Source organism: Lissotriton helveticus, chromosome 11 (genome assembly GCF_964261635.1).
Source record: "Lissotriton helveticus chromosome 11, aLisHel1.1, whole genome shotgun sequence".
Lineage (NCBI taxonomy): Eukaryota > Metazoa > Chordata > Amphibia > Caudata > Salamandridae > Lissotriton > Lissotriton helveticus.
Window position 1 is genome coordinate 10,492,232 of NC_136072.1, and position 23,149 is coordinate 10,515,380.

General features: G+C 49.0%; 1 protein-coding gene across 1 annotated transcript in view; it reads right to left on the bottom strand.

The window, feature by feature from the left end:
* LOC144791845 (putative cation-transporting ATPase 13A4) overlaps positions 1-23,149 on the bottom strand; it is a 366,292-nt gene that overhangs the window by 238,023 nt on the left and 105,120 nt on the right. The window contains exons 4-5 of the mRNA XM_078666630.1: positions 10,766-10,836; positions 1,225-1,305 (exon numbers count right to left, since the gene is read on the bottom strand). Coding sequence (XP_078522756.1) covers positions 1,225-1,305; positions 10,766-10,836 — 152 coding nt within the window. The remainder of the gene's footprint in view (positions 1-1,224; positions 1,306-10,765; positions 10,837-23,149) is intronic.

The window sequence follows — 23,149 nt, forward strand, 5'->3', positions numbered from 1 at the left end:
GTATAAACCTTTCCTTCCTGAGTTTCCAGCACATTGAGCACAAGTGTGGATAGACCCTCCACGCCTCAGATCCCATGACCTTATCAGAATGGCGAGACATTGACTCCGCCTGGCTGTGGACTGATTCTTATACCACTTCAAGCTACTTGGTCATGGATAAGGGGAACACTTATTCCCAAGGATGCAATCTAGGATTCAACAGATTTAGCAGCTGATTGCATCTTCCCCACATGTACCAGTGAATTCTGCATCTTCCCCACATGTACCAGTGATTTCTGCATCATCAGAGCTGTGACTTTTCCAAGGTCCATGCATGAGCAGCATCTCCAGTCCAGGTCAGTTCATTGCTCTCTTGCAGTCCTCTATATATGATGCTATAAACAGGACTACAAGTGCTTCAGTGCAAAGAAAAGCCTGACTTGATATGATGCTCATTTATGGACAAGGGAATCTTGACAGCCCTGCAGCTGTCATCTCTGACCTATGTGTGGAATGATGGAGCAAACAGTGGATCACAGGAGGTGGCTGGGAAGTTCTCTGGTGTGCGAAGTTTATGCACACTCACTGCCTGTAGCACTGTAGTCACTTCAGAGAATGGAGCCATTTGTCTGTTTACATTGATGCTGGCTCATGAAAGGCACAGCAGAAGTCTCTGTAACATCTCACTGATACTTTGCTCCTTGTTACAATAACTGCCAAATCCTAACATGGCGACTTACTTTGAATGTGGTGGCCATCTTTGAACAGCAAGATTATTCTGTGGGAGTGCAGGTACAACACAACCAACCAGAATAAGAGCAGCTGTCATTCACGGTACTAGTGTTTTTAGTGCTATTTCTTTAGAATGATATGACTCCTCATGTCAAATATGGGCATAAGAATGCAGCTTACACTAAAATATAGCCCTAAATGCAGGGTTGGCATTTTGCATAATGTTGTGAAAGGAAATTATGTGAGTTTCACACACCACTAATTACAACAAAATATGCAGTTTGGCAACCATGCGTGTAGAAACAATTCTACTTGATTCCCCAAAAATATTTTGTGTGCAGTGGAAGATCTCAGAAAATTAGCCCCATACATTTTCAAAGAGTTCTTGCGAAACCTTAATTTTTCCAAGTCTGTGTAAGTGGTACACAAGTGCTTTGCTAGAGAGTAGGGCACTTAACGTCAATACATTGGAATGTGCTCTTCATTTTGAGTGCTGGGCCACAGTTTTCCTACCCGATTTCCTGCTCCTCACTTGTGAATCCGAATCCAAACTTTGTGTGCATGTCAGTGCAGGAGTACTTGTCCTCCAGAGCCCTGAAATGAGAACACAGAAAATTGGTCTGCATATAATGTAATTTCCAAATTCTGAAACATCCACATTGATCCAAGATGCCTCCTTATCTGCTTACTTCAGGTTAATTACTGCCCATGGAGATAAGCCCTTTTGAGAGAGCTCATTGTGTTGAAGAGCCTGCTGCACACACCTGCAAGCAATTACAGAAAATAATCTCTAACTTAACTTAGTCTTTCATCAATCTGAGAAGGATAGAAAGAGGCCCAATGGGCTGTAGGTGGCATAGCACCTCCATTGGTAATGCCTCAGCCAACTTGGCATACAGGCTGTGTAATAAACTGACATACAATCAGTGGCGTGTCAGGAAGAGTCTCGGGTGCTGCATCAGCCAACAAACACATCAATACACACTAGGGCCCAGATTTATCAAAGGACTGCGTCGCACATGCGTCACTCAAGGAGACCCAAGGGCAATCCGATCCTTAAGTCAGATTTACCAAGCCACGGAAAGCCATTTGTGTGACCCTGCTTGCTAAATCTGGAGCAACACAAGGCTGAGAAAGTTTCTTCCTTGCATTATTCAGTGCTGGTTCGTGTTACATGGGTGTAAAGTGCGTGTTTCCATGCATCCATCCATGCTTCTTGACAAACTCCCAGATTTATAGAAACAATGTGGACTAGCTCACTATGTGTATGTATTTATTCTTAGTCACTTGTATTAGTGGCCTAGTGACTGGACCCATTGGGTGTTGTTAAAAGACCCCTCACATACCAACCTGGTTGGTGTCATGCTTCATCATTGGGGTCCCAACCAGACGGCCAAGTGCCACCTGGTTGTGCTTCGACGCCTGACTGCAGCGGAGCGGGTGTCGTGCAACAGTGTGATGTGAGTGAAGGTGAGCTAAAAAATACCTCTGGGAATCCTTACCTAGGGCCAGATGTAGGACGGCAAATACCGGTCAGCAACGGCCGATTTCGGCCGTTTCCGACCGGTATTCGGAGTTTGGGATGTAGAGGCATGCTGAAATACAGATTCGGTAATTTTACCGATTCTGTAAAATACCGAATCAGTAAAATTACAGAATCTGTATTTTGACATGTAGGTAGCACTGTAATCAGTGCTACAGGGGTTTAAGATTCCTTATTTACCACCAACTAGAAGTTGGTGGTAAATAATGAAAACCCTTTAAAAAGCATTTCTTTTGCTTTTTAAACAGTGCCATGTTGCAGACATACATGCCCTAAGGCTATGTATGTCTGCAACATGTGCACCCATGCACAATTGAGGGGTGCAACAGGGTGTCAAAGTGACACCCTGCCACCCTTCAATGTTTCCCCCAATTACCGAATCAGTATTTACCGATTCGGTAATTGCCATTCATTCCTATGGGCCTCCAGGCCCATAGGAATGAATGGCAATTACCGAATCGGTAAATACCGATTCGGTAATTACCGAATCATACCAATTCGGTAAATAAATTGGTAAAATTACCTACATCCCGATTGCCAGTTCTTAAATACAGAATCGACATGATTCGGTATTTAAGAATCGGTAATCTGGGATTACCTACATATGGCCCCTAATGTTTTATTCTTGGCGGCCAAGGGTATTGCTTACAATTATGTGAGATGCAACTACAAATGGAACTCTATTCCTATGAGTTGACTTAAGTGTGGCTGTCTACATGTTTCAGTCCCCTCTAGGTATTTCACTGGACTTTCTTCAGGACCAAAAGGTGAAGTGAGTGGCAAAATGTCGTGCCACGTGTAACAGTGTTATACCTACACACTCGCTGGGGCGTGGCTTAGCAGGCCACGATGGCGGCTGTGTCCTGCTGAGGCTCCGCGATCGGGCTAGCATCCAGCCCAGTTCCCGAGATCGCCGGGAGCCTCAGCCTACTGGAAAAGCACCTGGGACTCCCCACGTGCATTGGGGTGCCGCTCCAACGACCTCTGACAGCGGCGGACGGGCGACACAGGCCGATTCTCCGAAATCGGAGCCGGGCGCCTCAATTCAAGATGGCGGGCGCGGCTCCGTCCGGCGGGAGCGTACGCCGCCAGGAGCCGACCCAGTGACCGAAGACTCCAGGAGGCGGGACCGGCGCCCGCCTGCGGGAGATCCCGGCGCAACAGCGAGACCGACCCCCCCGGAGTGCACACCAGACGGCACCTTCTCCTGATCCACCACCCCGGTGCGCAAGATGGCGGCCGCCGCACCAGGGCTCCACCGCACTGACGCTGCGACCTCACCAGGTGCCTGAACATTCTCCGACATCAACCGCTCCGCCGCCGCGGGGCGCGGAGGACCGGCGGACGTGCTGCCAGCGTGGTGGTGGGCCATTCCAGGGCCGGCAAACGTACCAGCACAGCGGCGGTGAGTGGCCGCCTCTCTCCCCCCCCCCTTCCCCCGAGACACTTGGTGCCTATAGCCCCCCCTGCGACCTCGGGGGCTCAGCAAATTGATAAGAATCACACCGCTGGCTAACTCGGGGACTCAGGGTGCCCCCGCGGCCCCGCAACGACCATCGGACCCAAGCGCCTGACCCTAAGATGGCGCCCGCAGAGGCCTGAACACCGCGAACAGCGCGAGCCTCACCACTGGGACCCCCTCGAACTCTCACCATCTGTCCTCTGGCCCTCCCGGCTGCTACTGACGCTGGGCCACACGCCGAGGGAGACCAGCACGCCTTTGTCGCCCTGATCTAGCGCTCGTCCCCTGAGACGAGGGGAGGCCGCCCCAGACCCTGAGGGGACAGGAGAGACCGGCAGATGTTAAACTGCCCCCTGACCCAGCCACGTTGACCTGCTGTGCCCGGAGCACACGACCTCACCCCACGGAGCAGAGAGGATCCTCACGTGGTCAGAGCGGCCGGCTCCTGGCAACCACAAACCTCCCCTGACGCCCCTGGTGGGGGCTCCCCGAGGAGGAACAGACCTCGCCTTGGGCCTGGAAAGGACCGAGGGAACTGACCAGCACCCGACTGCCGCCACCCGGTAACACTGCGTGGCGACGACCTATCTCCCCCGGGACACGCAACGACCAGGGGGAACCCCCCCTCTCCCTCCTAGCAGCACCCATGGGGAAGCCGAGAGCCACACAGATGACGGCGGTCCCGGAAACAGCCGCCGAGAAGATGCCACAGACGAGAGCATGGACGCAAACCAACACGTCGCAAGCCGACCCTACGCTATCAGCGAAGCTAGACCAGGTGTTGGCAGCAATAGAAATGTCTCGCCTCTCGATGGAGGAGAGATTGGGCACCCTGACGACAGACATCAGCCTAATTCGGGATGAACACCGTAAACTGGCAGACAGGGTGAAAGAGGGTGAGCGGATTGTGACTGAACTACAACCAGCGGTGAAATCGCAGGAGGCAGACACGCAGGAGATCCTGCGCCGCGTGACGACCCTGGAGGAACGAACAGTGGATTTAGAGGGGCGCTCGAGACGCTGTAACATTCGTGTCCTGGGCCTGCCGGAGGGGATTGAAAACTCGGACCCCCTGACATACATGGAATCCTGGACTAAATCGTTCACCCCAGACTGCGACCGATCGCCGTTCTTCTCCATCGAGAGGGCCCACAGGGTCCCAGCCCGGGCGCCCAAACCTGGTCTTCCCCCACGACCCATGCTGGCCAAGTTCCTACACTTCCGAGACCGGGATGCAGTGCTCCGCGCGGCCCGGACGGCGGGCCCCCTGCGGGTGGAAGACCAGCACGTCATGGTGTTCCCGGACTATGCCCGAGAGGTCCAACAGCGACGATCCACGTTTCTGGAAGTCAAAAGACGCCTCCGCGCAAACGATCTTCAATATTCCCTACTGTTCCCCGCCCGCCTCAAGGTAATCCACAAAGGGAAAGCCCTCTTCTTCGATACGGCGGCGGACGCGCAGGATTGGACTGAATTTCATTGCCCACTGATCCCTAAACCCGGACCCCAGAAGACACGCAACAATGACTCCAGACGACCCAGGAGACGCGGCGCGAGCCACGGGCGATCTGGACACTCCAAGAGCCGGGCGTCCTCCCAGGCGGGCTCACCCGACCTCGCAGAAATCATACAGGAGCGGCGAGACGCCCTACGGGCGGCGACCGGACTGCACTCGTCGCCCCCGGCTTCGGACCTGGAGGGTCAACCGCACCTATTCACTCCAGAGAAAGACCGGGACAGTGATGGAACTATGTCGGGAATTGGCCCAATCTCTTCCCCCCTCGTGGTGACACACACATTGGACGCTGCCCTAGCCAGCCAGCCTACCACCTCTTCGTGAACACCTGAACTGTCAACTGACATATCCTTTCCATGATTGCCTGTTGTAATGCGCGACATCTAGAAGCCTAGACTACTCTACTAGATAATTGCGAGCTCCAGCGAGCGATACACACTTCTCCTGCTAGAGCCCGACCCGCGCACAGGCCCAGCAGCGACACATGCTGCCACCCCCGCGAATTTCTGTTGGTTTTCTCCCCTAGTGGGACACTAGTTTGGATATGCCACCCCCAGTGACGTATCCTCAGAATTGGGACAGTTGCCCACCCAAAGTTCTAGTTGTTGTTAATTCCCCCAGTCCCCCCCCCACGTTTAAGGAAGCTTGGCGCGCAGGAACATACACGACACGCACACATGGGCGGCACACGGGAACTGTAGAGGTGCCCCTCCCCCAACCACGTCACCCTAGAAATGGCTGTCCCCCACTCTGACGTTAGTATCCTTACACTAAATGTACGGGGCCTACACACGCCCAGCAAGCGCTACTCTGTATACTCCTACATACGGCGCATGGCGGCCAACATTACGTTCTTACAAGAGACGCACATTAACGCTACTGAACTCATTCGCCTACAGGCCAAATGGCGAGGGACCATCTGCGCCACGCAATATTCAGCGTTTGCACGCGGCGCATTAATCTGGGTGAGACCTGGTACTCCCTTCCGGGCGCTCCGGCGAGTAGTAGATAGAGAGGGCAGATATGCGCTACTGGAGGGAATTCTTGATGGGCAAGGGGTACTTCTTGGCAGCATATACGCCCCTAATACAGATCAGGACCGGTTCTGGGATCACCTTACGGGCGTCCTGGCCCAGTTCACCACAGTCCCATGGGTGCTGGGAGGCGACTTTAACTGCACACTAGACCCCTCGCTGGACCGCTCACATCCTCCCCCCACGCACTCCCCGGCCCCCCGGCAGGCGGCCCTCTTCAAGGCATGGACCACACACTGGGCGCTCACTGATGCATGGCGACACCTACACCCACTGGCTCGCATCTACTCCTTCCACTCGATTCCACACAACCTTCGGGTCCGCCTAGACCGTTTCCTCTGCTCTGCTCCGATCCTCCCTAAGGTTACATCTACAGATTACCTGGGACGGATCCTCTCAGATCATGATGCCCACATAATACGGCTTACCTGGCGCCCCCCACATCCACCGGTCCCCACCTGGCGCCTCCCCAGAGACTGCCTGGCGGACCCGGTCTTTCAGGACGCGCACAAAACCTGCATACGCGACTACTTTATACACAACGAGAACACAGCGTCATCGGTACTAGTGGAGTGGGACGCGTATAAAGTGGTGGCGAGAGGAGAATGCATCAAACAGATAGTGGGGGTCCGCCGCACCTTAGAACGATCGCTCTTAACGACGGAACAGGCTCTAGCTGCTCTCACCAAACGGCCTGACGACTCGGAGGAACACGCCGTACTCACGGCGGAGGCCAAAACGGAATATCAAACTGCCTGCGCTGACCTCCGTAAGTATAATTTCAGGGCATACGCCTCTCGGGTGCACAAAGACAGAGACAAAACCGGGGCGCTTCTGGCCTGGATGGCGAAGCAGGACACCGAAATCAAGCCGATCACGGACATTCTCAACCCGGAGGGTGTACTGGTGCAATCACAAGATGAGATTCTCCTAGCATTCCAACGCCATTATGCACGAGTGTACGAAGCCCCGGCATGCTGTACCCTGTTTACCGCGGATCAGTTTTTAGACCCTCTAACGCTGCCCACGATATCGGATTCCGACAAGCGCACATTAGACGCCAAGATAATTCCCTCTGACATCACCCAGGCGATGCGTGCCATGTCCTGAAATAAAGCACCGGGACTGGACGGCTTCCCACTAGAATACTACGCTACATTCTCTCCCCTGGTGGTTCCCCGTCTGTCACGGATGTTCCACCTGGGGAAACTACCCCAGTCGCTACGGGAATCCGTGATTGTCACCTTTCTTAAGCCCCACAGAGATCCGCTTCACATGGGGTCATACCGGCCTATCACCCTCCTGTCGGCTGATTGTAAGATACTGGGGAAGATCCTAGCTGAACGTTATGCGCAGGTCATACGCCCGCTGGTCCACCCCGACCAATGCGGCTTCGTCCCCGGGAGGAATACCTCCCAGAACCTTCGCCGAGTCTTCCATATCCAAGATCAGGTACGCGACAGATTTCCCCGCGCTGCCTGCCTCATTATGGACCTAGAGAAGGCGTTTGACACCCTCACCTGGCCCTACCTGTTTTCGGTCCTGCGTCGCCTTAATCTCGGCCCGACGCTCATGGCATATACCCGCCTCCTATACACCGACCTCACTACTCGAGTTCGTATCGGGAAACGTATCTCACCGGCGTTTGCAGTCCGACGAGGCACAAGACAAGGTTGCCCCTTGTCGCCCCTCTTGTTCGCGCTAGCGGTCGAGCCGCTGGCGGTTCGACTGCGTCGGGAGGGCGTGAACTGGGGAGTACCGCTTGCAGATGGGACCCATTGTGTGTCCATGTACGCGGATGATCTCCTCATATATGTCCGGGACATTGAAATGGACCTAACCCCCATAGGGGCCACATTGGCGGACTTTGCAACTGCCTCGGGTCTACAAGTCAACTGGGACAAGTCCGTGGTTTACCCCCTACACCCGGACCTACCCCCCCGAGACATCGACCTCGGACCACATAGTCTTTCATGGTCCGCGGAAGCTCCCCGATACCTTGGCGTCCGCTTATACCATTCTCCGACGGACATCCTTGAAGGCAATCACCGCGCGGTACTCGAGAGTCTGCGCCCGACGGTCGCCTTCTGGAATAAATTACCACTGGCCCCGATTGGACGGATAGCCCTTGCCAAAATGGTGATGCTCCCCCGGCTCCTCTACCATTTCACAAACCTGCCGGTGATACCACCCAGGTCCTTCTTTCGCGACGTTGATTCCCTCTTGGGAACTCTCATCTGGGGAGCAGGCCGCCACAGAGTCGCCCTGAAAACTCTTCAACTCCCCACAACACAGGGGGGACTCGGAGCTCCATCCTTCGAGGCATATTTCCTCGCAGCACAGCTCCAGTGGCTGTCCTACTGGACAGCGGACCGTTACCCTCAGGAAACGGTTACTCCTACTGGTAGAATCACAACCCCGGAACTCACCCGTCTGCTCCTTCCGGGCACCAAACCACGGCGCACTTACCCCCTTCAGGTGACGATAGCGCGCCGATGTATGCTGCGGATACACCGGCTGTCCTCCGCTAGGCCCCCATACTCCCCGCTGCTGCCGCTAATAGGCGGCCCCAAGCAGGAGTCCTACTTTGCGGCCCCACTACTCGCCGACTGGTCCCGCTGTGGTATCACAGATCTGGAATCACTCTTCGAGGAGGGTCAACTGAAACCGCTGGACCGCCTGATCGCAGAGTACGGGCTCTCCCCAGGCCAATTCCTTAGGTATAGGCAATTACTCGACGGATACCGACCCCATTTCAATCTTCAAAATGGCGAGCCAGACACGCATCCAGTAATACATACTATTCTACATATGGGGGTGGGTCGCCACCTGGTCACATGGCTCTACAAATCCATCCGGGAACTCTCATACACCCCCCTGGCGACCCTACGAGCCACTTGGGAAGAGGACATAGGCCGTATTTTGCACGACTCGGAGTGGACTAAAGCTCTCGAGGCCCCTAAACGCGTCTCTAGGAACGCCCGCTTCAAAAATATTCAATATTATATATTACACAGGGCATATCTCACCCCAGCGCGATTACAGAAGTTCTACCCCTCCACGCCTTTCCTGTGCCCCAGATGCTGTTTCCCAGCTGCGAACTTCCGTCACATGTTCTGGGACTGTCCCAATCTTCAGCCTTTCTGGCAGGGGGTACACAACACACTACGGGAACTCACGGGTCTCACTACACTAGCCACCTGGGAGACCAGTGCATTAGGCATCCTCCACATCTCTAAGCGTGAACCGGTGCGACGGCGCTTCGTGTCCTTAGCGCTCCTACTAGCCAATAGATGTATAACCATGCGCTGGCGATCCCCAGAGGGTCCCCCCATAGCACAATGGAAGGGGGCGGTTAGCAAATGGGCGGCAGCGGAGGAAGACGCTTTAAGGGAGGAAGAAGCCAAGGGCGCGCGCAAACTTCCCATCGCCATGGAATGAGCCATGCTCCTTCACAGCTTCCGCCAGTCCACGCAGGCTGGTGACCCGCCTGATCCTTCCCCTCCCCCCACCCAAGAAGACCAGTAGCCTTCACCTGAAGTGAGTCACCCCAGAGTCGGACCCCGATAACCCCCTACGTCCTGGGCAACCTCTTGCATGTCCGGCCATCCGTGGGCTTCTCCCCCCCCCCCCCCGCCTCGACACCCGCTGCCATCCTCCCCCTACTTAGACCCTGCTAGCGCCTACATGCTTCCCTCCCACAGTTCTGTTACCCCCCTGTTCACTGGTAACACTGTTATGTGCACAGTACAGATCCAGATCCGGGGCTGTTATGTCATGAGAGTGCCCATTTGATCTTCTTCATCGCCCCTATGGCGATACCGTCCCATCACCGCTCAGCCTGCAGGAGCCTTTACGTGATTATAATGCACTGACTCATCGAAGTCATGTTTATGGGTACCAGTTCTATATAGCAAGAAAATGTTGCACACATAGCTGTTCGTGGCTGAATGTTGAGGCCACGTCGGCGGACTGTTTATGCTGTACTGAGATACTTTACTGCAACAATAAAAACAAATTTAAATAAAAAAAAAAAAATACCTACACACTCGCTAAGGTGTGTGGTAGAAAAGTATAAGAGATAAAAGATAAGTGGCCACGTACTTACGGGCACTTATCGGTAGCGAAAGAATTCAATGCTACAACGTGTTAGGGCAGTATACGGGGCGCGGGGAAGAGGCACTGCTTTTGCCGATTTGGAGTGGGTGTGTCCTCTGCGGGAATACTTGCTGTGGGTCCCGTGGCGGCCCTAACACGTTGTAGCATTGAATTGTTTCGCTACAGATAAGTGCCCGTAAGTATTGGATTGTTGTATCTTGCAATTTGTGTGATTTGTCATCACAGGAGGAGGGGATCTGTCTCAAGGCTATGCCAGGCATTAACAGGTCTGAGATGTCTGAGGTGATAGGATGCCTGAACTTCCCCCACTTCCAAAATATCAAGTTATGACTGGATGCAAACAGTTTCCCATTTATTTGTGTAGAGAAAATGAACCATACCCAATTTTCGTGAACTGGTTCTCAGAGCTGTCCCAAACATACAGAATCTTCTGTACCTGAACAAACCGAACCTGCAGAAACAAACAAGACCTTATTAGAAGACCACTTTATTCCACCACAGTTTGATCACATAAGAGAAGGTTGCACATGCAAATTTCCAAATATCACCCTTCTGAGAAATGAAACAGTAATTTGACAAATGAATTCCGCAGATTTAATCCTTCTGGATTATTCAGTTTTTCGACACCCTGGTTTATGGACTTTTATTGTGAATGAGTCTCTCTACCAAAAGTCTCAGTCACTATAAGCTCTGTTATCATAGAATAGGGATTACAAAACACTGTGGTAAATAAATAAATAATACCCTATTTTTGACTAGACATATATCATAACAGATAGCTCAATAAATAAGAGTCAAGATTCGAGGTAGTAGGAGTTTCGCAGGTTTATTACAGCATAAGGACAGGAACAGGACAACCTGCATAGGAATAGGATAGCAGGGCCCAGCAGCTGCTGGGGCTCGATCTGGGATGAGCGCGCTGACTTTTAATAACAATACATGAGCATATATACATAACGCAAACACATAGCATTACATTGCAGTAGGCGTAGCAGTGGGTGGAGCAGAAGGTGTGACGCGTAGCAGTCGCGAAAGATAAGGGCGAAAAGAGGTGTAACGGGGCGTATACATAGACATGTGATGCAAACGTAACAGAATATGTCATGAATGGGCGGAAACATTGGAGGGGGCTACCTAAGGAGCCGGGACCTCTAACCTGATGGTGCGCGCAAGCTGACAATGACGTATCACTAGGAGAAGCTGGGGGCTACAAACTCTGTGCTAGGAGCAGAGACTGAGGTCTGGAGAGTCAGGGCGACATGTACCTAAACAGTATCTAGTATCTGATGTTTAGAGAACATGTTGATATAAACTAGAAGTCAGGAGGGGAAAGGCTAACTTGATTCTAAGACTGGACCATGCATTATTCTACATGTAGTGCGTGATGAAGAATATTAAATGACCATTAAATGCAGTATTTCTCTAACGTGGAGACGTGAAGGCTAGACAATGACGGAAACTATTGATGCAGTTCAGTAGCTTAGGAATGCAGAGAAGGAGGACTGAACTGATAACTGGAATCATAACATACTTTTGGCAGACTCAGAGGCTGAGCCAGGCTGCACCGGGCACTGCGAGGCAGGAAGTAAGTGAAGGGTCGAGGATACAGGTGGGGGCTGTATCGCTCCTCAGCGAGGCTTCAGGAGACAGGAGCTGAATCTGATGTCCGGGCCCTTTTTGAGGCCTAGAAACGGGGACTTTTCAATGAATTAACGTGCACACTGAGAAAACGTGGCAACATAACTTTACATAGGCCTGATACTCGTATTATTCACGAGGACTGGAAACTGGCATACTAGAGGTGGACACAACTGTAATTGCGTCATTAATCAGACATGGGGAATAACATATGCATATTAATCATGCACACATAACATATGATGGATGACACGTAGGGACACAGAACATGACAAAATTTACTTTTCCACATTCCCTCCTTGTCACTACGTTTCCATCAGGAAACATCAACATTCATGATACCATCTATCATTTCATACAGTATCATTTGCTCGTCTCGAATTATCCTGGAACGGGATTTAGAACGGGGCTTGGGACTAGGAATACAAGAGGTAGCACAAATGCCGCAAATCGCAGGGCCACATTGTATACAGAGGCAGCAGCTGAATATGATCGCTACTGCAATACCTAGGAAGGACAAGACTTTCCATCCCCATGCGGAAATTATATTCCAGAACCAACCGGACCATGTCCAGGTGCCTGGATCTTGGTGTAACAGATGGGCAATTTTATGGAGTCTGGTTATAGCTGAATAAACAGACGGCGCGTTATTTGGAATGAAAATGCAGCAACTAGATCCGATGACTCTACAGGCCCCGCCCCTATCGGCCAGTATGACGTCAAGGACGAGACGATTTTGCAAAACTACAAATCTCATAGCAGATTGCTCTTCGGTTAGGTTACCTAGAGCAGAGGCAGTCTCATTTACTACAGCTTCAAGGGTTCTGGTTAATCTACGGATTAACTTACTATTCTGGACAGGGCCTATAAAGAAGAAGAAACCTTTATTGAAATCTGTATACTGTTCTAGAGCAGTTTCAGTATAATCGACAATTGGGGACTCCCTTTTATGTCTAATGTGTACTAGATGTGTGTTTCTGTGATAATCAGATGGGGCTAGAAAAACAGGTGGCAGTAGGAAGGCAATGTAACAGGTTCCCTCCCAATCGAGGGGCAGACGAACATATGCAGTTTGACCACAAATAAAATAAGAATGACGTGAAGCTTTGAAAATGGATTTCCCACTGTCACTATACTTGATAATAGTATTACAATCACTATGTCCTACATGTACAGAACCATAATTTCGGACACATAATTCACCTTTAACTGGTAGTACTGAAATAGCAGGTAATTCTGGAGTGGTATCAGACTGAACATTCAGGACCATGAAATTCGACGAATAGTTACCTAAATTGTACACTTCATTTTCTAGATCTAAACCTGTTCTGTGGGGGAGACCTTGCTTGTCTGGAAAACATGTACTGTTAAGAAAAGACATATCTGTTGAGGATGACGTCAACGTGGACCATGCTCCACACAAACCATTATGTGAAAAAGGATAAGGAAAAAGTGGCAGAACTCCTTTCGGTATCTGGAAAGGGGGGAGTCGACCACACACCCAACAATTAGTGGCATTGCTGGTCTGATGTGAGTAATGTAACATACGGATAAAAGTATTGTTTCGCATAGCGAGGCGGTATGAATATTCATGAGGAGGCAGATCACTAAACGTGTGCTCTACTGTAACATTAGCAGACGTATTCACATGAGGAATTGGAAGATACAGATAGAACGCATAACTGGTGCAGGAAATCATAATGCTGAGAAATAATATGAAACTTAGAAAAATGATACATCGGATTGAGTTTTGACTAACTCTCTCACTATGGGGGTCTATTTTATACATGTCAGAAACAGTCTAACCGTTTCACCTAGGGGAGGACTTATACAATCAAACTGACTGACTTATTTTACTAGACCGTAGCTTCTGTTTATACTCCTGCTGCGGAGTTTTCTCTAACAGGGGAGGGGTTGTAACAATGTCTTTTGCGGGACAGTCCTTGAGAAAAATATTTCGGCAATCCTTGAAATCCTGGGAAATGTTCTTTAAGGCGGGTTTCAGTCCATTAAAAAGTTTGACATGAGAAAGGTGGACCCAGCCTTTGCGTCCCTCCAACTTCACGGCTGTACGGGTAGTGAGGAGGACCTGACGGGGCTCTTTCCAACGAGGCTCCAGCGGACTTGATCTGTCAAAGTTGCGGACCATCACCATGGATCCTGGAACGATTTCATGCGGTGCCACCTCGGTATTGTCTGGAAATGCGGCGGCAACCTGTGAACGACATGAGTTGAGGGCAGACATCAAGGAAGCTAGGTAATCTGTCAGCATATTACTTGAAACATCGGTAATACTTCGGGGTCTAGGAGTACCCCACATGTTAGGGGGGCGGCCGAATACGACCTCGTACGGAGACAGACCTGATCTGGAATGTGCGACCATGCGCATATAAAACAAAGCAACTGGCAGAGCTACTAGCCAGTCCACACCTTTTTCTTTACACACTTTAGCAATGCGGATTTTCAGAGTCTGATTATGTCTCTCAACGAGACCGGCTGCTTCAGGATGGCGTACACAATGAAACTTCCACTGGTACCCTAACAACAGGGAAACATGCTTCATGAGTTCAGATGAGAATGGCTGACCATTGTCAGAATATACGACTCTAGGGAGTCCATAACGAGGGAAGAACTCACGAACCAACTGCTTGGCAGTGGTCGCGGCTGTGTAATCTGGGACTGGATATGCTTCTGTCCACCTGGACAAAGCGCATACAACTACAAGGACATACTTGAAACCTCGACATCGCTCCATCTGAATATAATCCATCTGGAGGACCTCAAAAGGGTGGTCAGGGGGCTGGAATCCACCTTGTTCCACCGGGACACTTTTACCTGGATTAAACTGACAACATATCATACAGGTACGGACTTTCTGCTTGGCTGCAGCTCGTAAATGCTTGTTGAACCAAATGTTCTGGATACTGTCTAACATTGCCTTTTCTCCTAAATGTGCTGGACTATGTGCGGTATTGATAATGACTTGAACCATAGAGTCGGGGAGAAACCATGTGGCTCTACCCTTCGTTAACCATCCTTGATCTGTCTGGACCCCTCCTTGTTCGGACCATTTCTTGATTTCATCGGGAGTAGCATGTAACTGTATGTCTATGACATCTTGTGTAGGGTCCTTAACTGTCATACATGTAGTCGGATCTGGAGTATGTGTCTGTGTCGGATTAACTTGAATGTCTGGAGTCTGTGCTGTAAGCTTGGCTGTGCGATCTGCTAGATCATTACCCTGGGAAATAATGTCAGTAACTTTCGTATGTGCCTTGCATTTCATGATGGCAATAGATGTCGGTAAGTGTATGGCATCTAACAGAGCTTGAATAAGGAGACCGTGCTGAATCTTGGTTCCATGAGAAGTCATGAAACCTCTCTCCTGCCAGAGCACTCCAAAGTCGTGTACGACTCCAAATGCGTAGCGTGAATCTGTGTAAATATTAACTTTCAGGTTCTTGGCGTGTATACAGGCTTGTGTCAGAGCAACTAGCTCTGCTGCTTGAGCGGACAGGGTGTCAATGCGGTGTGTCTCAATAACTTCGGTGTCAGTAGTCACTGCATACGCGGCGACTAGATCTCCTATACTAGTTCTCATACATGACCCATCCACATAAAGTGTCAGGTCGGGATCTGGTAATGGAATATCTGTCAGATCTGGTCTTGGCTTTGTCGTAATCTTAACTACTTCCACACAGTCATGTGTGTCAGGATTTGAATTAGCTGATGGTAACAGTGTAGCAGGGTTCAGGACGTTGCAGCGTCTGATTTCTATGTGTGGCTGGAACAGTGTCAGTTCATAACCTGTTAAACGTGCAATTGTCAAATGCTGAGTTTGTGTTCGGTTTAAAAGAACTTCCACGGAGTGTGGAACTTGTACTGTCAGGGAGTGTCCTAAAACTATGGAATCACTTTGTCTGATAGCTAGTGCTGTGGCTGCAACTGACTTGAGGCACGCAGGCAAAGCCTGGGCGACCGGATCTAATGTGCTAGAAAAATAAGCACATGGCTTGTATTGTCCTGCTTGATCTTGTGTAAGAACAGATAATGCTGTACCTTCGCGTTCAGTGACGAAAAGTGTAAAAGGCTTACTGTAGTTCGGTGTAGCTAGAACTGGAGCTTGGCATAGGGCTTTCTTTAACTCATTGAAACTAAGTGTATGTTCAGATGTCCAAGGGAGGACAGTCGATACGGCTGCCTCCTGTGTCGTTAACTGTATCAGTGGCTTGGCTAGAAATGCATACTGCGGAATCCATTGTCTACAATAAGAAGTAAGGCCAATAAAGGCACGTACCTCCTTCTGGGTCCTGGGCTGAGGAAGACTCGCTATTAACTGGATACGGTCTGGTGTCAACTGCCTACCCCTCTTGGACAGCAAGTGTCCTATGTATACCACTTGCTGGACACAGAATTGAAGCTTCGAAGGGGACACCTTGTGCCCCATCTCGGCTAGGAAATACAGAACCGTTAGTGACGCTCGCTCGCAATCACGTTCAGAACGGGCTGTGATCAGTAGATCATCGACATACTGGAGCAGGGCAGTGTCAGTTGGCATGTGAATGTTGTCTAGTTGTCTCTTAAGTGCTTGACTGTAAATACTAGGGCTTTCTGTGAAACCTTGAGGAGCTCGTGTAAACATATAGCTCCTTCCATTTAAACAGAATCCGAAAAGAAACTGGCTGTCTGGATGAATTGGAACACTAAAAAATGCATTCTTAAGATCGATTACAGTAAAGAACATGGCTTCGGAATCAATGGCTGTCAATAGGGAAGAGATATCTGGGACAACTGGATACTGAGGAATAATACATTTGTTAAGTTCTCGTAGGTCAATCACTAATCGATATACTGGGGGTGCATTTGGATCAGTACGTTTCATGACTGGAATGATCGGAGAATTACATACGTTGGAGTCAGTTTCTACAACTACTCCTTGAGCCATGAGCTCGTCAATAATTTTGGATAAGGCTGCTACAGCCTCCGGTGGCAATCTATACTGTCTGATTCGTGGTAACACTACACCTGGTTTGAGAGTCACACGATGGGGTGTGATTTGCATATAACCAACATCAGTTGGACCTTGTGCCCATAGATGCTGCGGAACATTAGACAATCTTGGATCAAAATCTCGTAATACATAGTGACCCTTAAAGTCACGTAGGAACAGACGTATTCCCTCTGGGGAACAGCATATAACTGCACCTAACTCTTTCAGTGTTTTAATGCCTAATAGATTTTCTGGACATGACTTAGTAAGTAACAGATCAGTAGTGCGGGACAATGGACCTACTTCTAGAGTGACTGGCTTTGAGATCTCATTTACGATAGGCTTTCCTGAAAATCCAAGGGAAACATTTCTAGAGCCTGAGAGCGGAGCCCCTGGAACTTCGGCATGACTAATTGTGGTCCTACTTGCCCCTGTATCAATCAAAAACTTTCTGTCTTTCCCTAATACTTGACTGTGAACATAGGGACCTTCTTGATCTACAGGTATCTCGATGAGAGGCAAGCCTACCTCCCTCTCTAGGCTGTTTCATGAATACTGTTGATATTCTGGATACTCAGACTGTGCATACTGGTACATCTGCGATGTAACATGCTGTGTTGCAGCAATAGGCTGCGGTGCTGTAACTGTCTGTGGTGCATTCTGTGGCTGGGGAGTCTGTGAAACTTGTTCTTGTCTAGGCGGACGTGGTCTTTCTTTAGTCTTACCGGTAGCTATGTTATGTTTCAGAACTGCACACTCGTTTATAAAATGACCTGGCTGTTTACAATAATTGCAGTTCCCTTTAACGGGAGCTGCAGGATGACTGGCTTGATTTGGACCCCTCTTCTGACTGTCTTGAGGAACAGATTGTGCAACTAGTACTTTCATTTTCGTATCTTTCATACGTTTTCTCTCGTGTTCTTGCTCTTCTCTGATTCTATTCTGGTGGTATTGGAGCATCTGTAACATCTGGGACGGGGTATTAGCTTGCCAGGTACTTTCGACTTTCAGAACTCGGTTTTTAATTGGTGGACTTGAATTCTCGACTAATTTAGTAACAAAAAGGTGAGGGTATGACTCACTACTCGTCTTGAGACCACTGTTAATACTAAAGCACTTTTCAAACCTAGAATAAAAATCACTAATGTCTTCTTCTTGTTTCTGTTTACAGGCTGAGATTGCATCCCAGTCTTCCTTTTTCGTTGTTAACAATCTGGGTAAAACTTGAATCAATAATTCCGGTAATTCTTTACATTTTTCTCCTAGACCGGTACCTGGTACACGGGTCTTATCTTCTGCTTCTAGAACTGTCCAATCTATCTTTTTCTCTCCCACCTCCCATTCTTTTTCTTTGAGCTTTTCATACACCCCTGCGGGCAACAGGACCTTTAACATCTTAATTATATCCGGGTACGTGTATTCTCCCATACGGAGCATGTCTTTTAATTCTCTATGGAACCCCGCTGGATCTTTATCATGACAGGGAATTAACTTCTTCATCTCGAGAAGTTCCATCTTTGTAATCGGGGTGTAAACAAACACTCGTTGCATTTCACCATCCTCCGCCTTAACTGGATGCACTTCTCGTAACGGGTTCTGTCTTTCTATGTAAAATGGTTTACTTTCTGGGGGTGAGACATGAACAAAACGCGGATTCAGAAACGTTCTATATTTGTGGCGCTGTTCTAGAATGACACTAATTAAATCGGTACCTAGACCTCTCCATCTATACTGGAGTAACTCGTTCAGGATATCATGTAACGGACCTGGATCAGAGTGCTGACCCTCATACAGAGTAATGAGGTGCTGGATCATATACATACCCACCAGTCGCTGCTCCGCTGGGGGCAATTTCAGAAACATTTGTGCCACTATTTCGTCTGGAAAAGTGGTAGAATCAGTAATCCATCGGACTGCTGATCGGGCTAGTTCTTGTTCATGCATGGTACTTAACTCACTGTAGCCGATTCGTGATTTTAAAATGTGATCGGTAGCTTGGAACACTTGTTCTAGAGAACCTTGTTCTAGTGCTGAATAATGGGAAATTGACTTGTGTTCTAGGCGTAAAGGGCGATCTGGAAATCTAGGTTTTCCTACATACGCTATCCTGGCGGTATTCTCGTCCTCTTCCTCTTCAGGATCAGAAATACTTTCTTTCTCGCTTACTTGTGCTGCTTTACGCTGTTCGTGTATCTTTATTATCTCTCTACGGATCTTTTTGTACATACTTTCCATGGCATTGATGGTATTGTGCTTACCCTCGGCTATATTATCACTCCACTTTGTTAGAGTTTTCATTTCTTCCGGGTCTTTAGACGGGTGATCTTGTTCTCTTATTAGACAGTTAATTAAAAACTTTAATATCATGCGCTGGATCTCGGCTTTCCTTTGAGACATGGCATCCCTAATACTTTCTGGGTCATCCCCTGTACGGATGAAACGATATATCCTGTCTAGATCTTCTTTCATATTCGGCAGGGTGACTAGATACTCGGTCACCCTCCTTACGCGTACTGAATATAAAACCATATTAAACTCGCCTGGAACTGGGTCATAGGCACATTCGCCAAGGGTTTGCCTGATCTCTGCAACAGACTTATTACTCTTGGGAGTACGCTGTGATGCTTGAGCATGTAATTCGAGTGCTGATAAACGCTTGTGTGGCGGCGGGGTTTGAGGGAGACCTCCTCCTGCGGCCCCTAAACTAGAATCGTCGACTGACATTCTTCGTGGCGGAGCGGGAAATTGAAATGCTGGCTGGACCGGGGGTACCGTAGCGGGGACTGCATGGGGTGCCCCGGTGTCTGGAGGAACAGGATGTGCCTGATTTACAGGGACTGGCGGAGCGCGAACAGGATTTGCATATTCAGGGACGGTGTCGTCCAAATAGGACGAAATAAAAATATCAGCTGCGGTCGGTTTGTGACGTAGCTTGGTCGGAACTAATGGTGGCGGAAAGTTACTGGATGCCTCCGGGGTCGCTTTTGGCAAGCCCTCGGCAAGAAGAGGATACATACCCTTAATGAGGGCATTCCTCTGTCTGTCTGATTGTTCAGTTCTAACTCGTTCACCTATCTCGATTAATTCTTTTTCTTGTGCTCGTTCTGAAGATTCTCTACTTAATTCTGACTTTCTGATTTCTTTTTCGGTTCTTTTATGAGCTTCTTTGCGCCATAGCTCGATGGCATCCTTCTGTGATTGTCTGGCTTTCTTTTTCCATAATGCCTCTTCTACTCTCATGATGCACTCGGCATCCCACGTACCTGATACGGGCCATCTATACTTTTCTTCTAGCTCCTTGGTATACTCTACCCATAAATCTAGATATAATATGGCACTTATGCCATGCTTCTGATACATAAAGTGACCTGGACTGTCCCTAGGCGGGACAGGAACTGCTGCTTCCAGCAGACCTTTTCTAGTCTTTAACTGACGTAATTTTGAAAACAGCGGCATGACTGGACTGTAATCTAGACACAATACAATACACAATGAACACGATACTTATTCCCCATTCATACCACGACATTGAAATACATGAAGAACATTTAAAATAACAGTTCGAACAGAATACTACCTGGAATACTGAGAACAGAACACATGAATTTTCTCGAGAACAGAACTGACTAGAACAGAAACTAGATGCACTGCTGAAACAGTACGGAACTTACCGGTCTCATAAAGAGACACGTCAGGACCCGTATCCACCGAAGTGGACACTTCGTTTGTGGGACTGTGTACCACCAACCCACAGACCAGAGTCAATTAAATTGACCCTGTCTAGATACCACCCCAGTAACGGTACTCACCGGGCAGCAAGAACGGAAGGCCTCGGACTGGACTGGACTGCTTCGACGACGACGACGAACTTCGGACTTCAGTTACGGGTGGACCTCCGGATACCTCGGACCTTGGACTCTCGGCTTGGGCTCTGGTCGGGACTCGCCGCATTCCTCCACCGTCTCGTTTGGATGCTGGACCGCCTCCTCCGTCTCCTCCGTGGGCCTGAGGGATACTTGAGCAGAAATATCTGCCACTGCGCAGAAGAGTTTCGTCACGACTGCAGAGGGTCAGGGGGTCGGCGTGGCTTCACCGACGCGTGGGGAAAGGGCAAGTCCCTATTCGGGCGCCATTTATGTGGTAAATAAATAAATAATACCCTATTTTTGACTAGACATATATCATAACAGATAGCTCAATAAATAAGAGTCAAGATTCGAGGTAGTAGGAGTTTCGCAGGTTTATTACAGCATAAGGACAGGAACAGGACAACCTGCATAGGAATAGGATAGCAGGGCCCAGCAGCTGCTGGGGCTCGATCTGGGATGAGCGCGCTGACTTTTAATAACAATACATGAGCATATATACATAAAGCAAACACATAGCATTACATTGCAGTAGGCGTAGCAGTGGGTGGAGCAGAAGGTGTGACGCGTAGCAGTCGCGAAAGATAAGGGCGAAAAGAGGTGTAACGGGGCGTATACATAGACATGTGATGCAAACGTAACAGAATATGAATGGGCGGAAACATTGGAGGGGGCTACCTAAGGAGCCGGGACCTCTAACCTGATGGTGCGCGCAAGCTGACAATGACGTATCACTAGGAGAAGCTGGGGGCTACGAACTCTGTGCTAGGAGCAGAGACTGAGGTCTGGAGAGTCAGGGCGACATGTACCTAAACAGTATCTAGTATCTGATGTTTAGAGAACATGTTGATATAAACTAGAAGTCAGGAGGGGAAAGGCTAACTTGATTCTAAGACTGGACCATGCATTATTCTACATGTAGTGCGTGATGAAGAATATTAAATGACCATTAAATGCAGTATTTCTCTAACGTGGAGACGTGAAGGCTAGACAATGACGGAAACTATTGATGCAGTTCAGTAGCTTAGGAATGCAGAGAAGGAGGACTGAACTGATAACTGGAATCATAACATACTTTTGGCAGACTCAGAGGCTGAGCCAGGCTGCACCGGGCACTGCGAGGCAGGAAGTAAGTGAAGGGTCGAGGATACAGGTGGGGGCTGTATCGCTCCTCAGCGAGGCTTCAGGAGACAGGAGCTGAATCTGATGTCCGGGCCCTTTTTGAGGCCTAGAAACGGGGACTTTTCAATGAATTAACGTGCACACTGAGAAAACGTGGCAACATAACTTTACATAGGCCTGATACTCGTATTATTCACGAGGACTGGAAACTGGCATACTAGAGGTGGACACAACTGTAATTGCGTCATTAATCAGACATGGGGAATAACATATGCATATTAATCATGCACACATAACATATGATGGATGACACGTAGGGACACAGAACATGACAAAATTTACTTTTCCACAACACAAGTGTTAATTTTTTTATGATATGGCCCAGAGTGGCTAGGGTAATAAGGTCTGGACTAGTGGAATGTGAACACAATCACGCACATGTGTGCAGGCTGAATGCTTGGGACTATGCAAAAACGTAGTCGACCTGTGCATATGTATCCTGTACCAAAAAGTACCCTTCATGGATTGGTGTTGACTTGTGCAGGCCTTATAAAAGTATTCAGAGTGCTTTGTTGTGTTATACACTATGGGCAAAATCATGGATTCTGCACCAAACTGCAGTTTTGCCATAGTTAGACCCAAAGAATCAGTTGACATACCAATATTATGGTAAGCCAGGATACTGAATTCAGATCTGACATTAAATTCCACACATCTGCACTCCTTGTGGCACTTCAAGAATAGTTTTTCTCTGAATAAGCTCATAATTATATTTGTGCCTTTGAATTACACTACTGGGTCAAGTTAATTACCCTGCTTGTGGATCAAGGGCCTCCTCATACAATGAGGTAATTACCCAGAAATTAAGCATGTTCCAGGTGGGAGGGAGTAGGAACAGAATCTCCATGTGCTAAACACTTTTTACATTGCACCTGGCCTTGGGAGACTCCATTCTACAGAAACAAAGATGGGTAGATAGACTTCTAGAGTCAGTCTCAATAGAAGCTGCTCTTTGATGTTTTGGTGGGAAAGGACCAGTTTTCTGCAGCAGGTAGGGTCAGGGCTTAGTTTCTCAGATATTATCTTTCAACAGGCTACTTGACAACCCCATCTTGGAAAGTCCCAAAATCCTGTGCAGGAGGATCAGG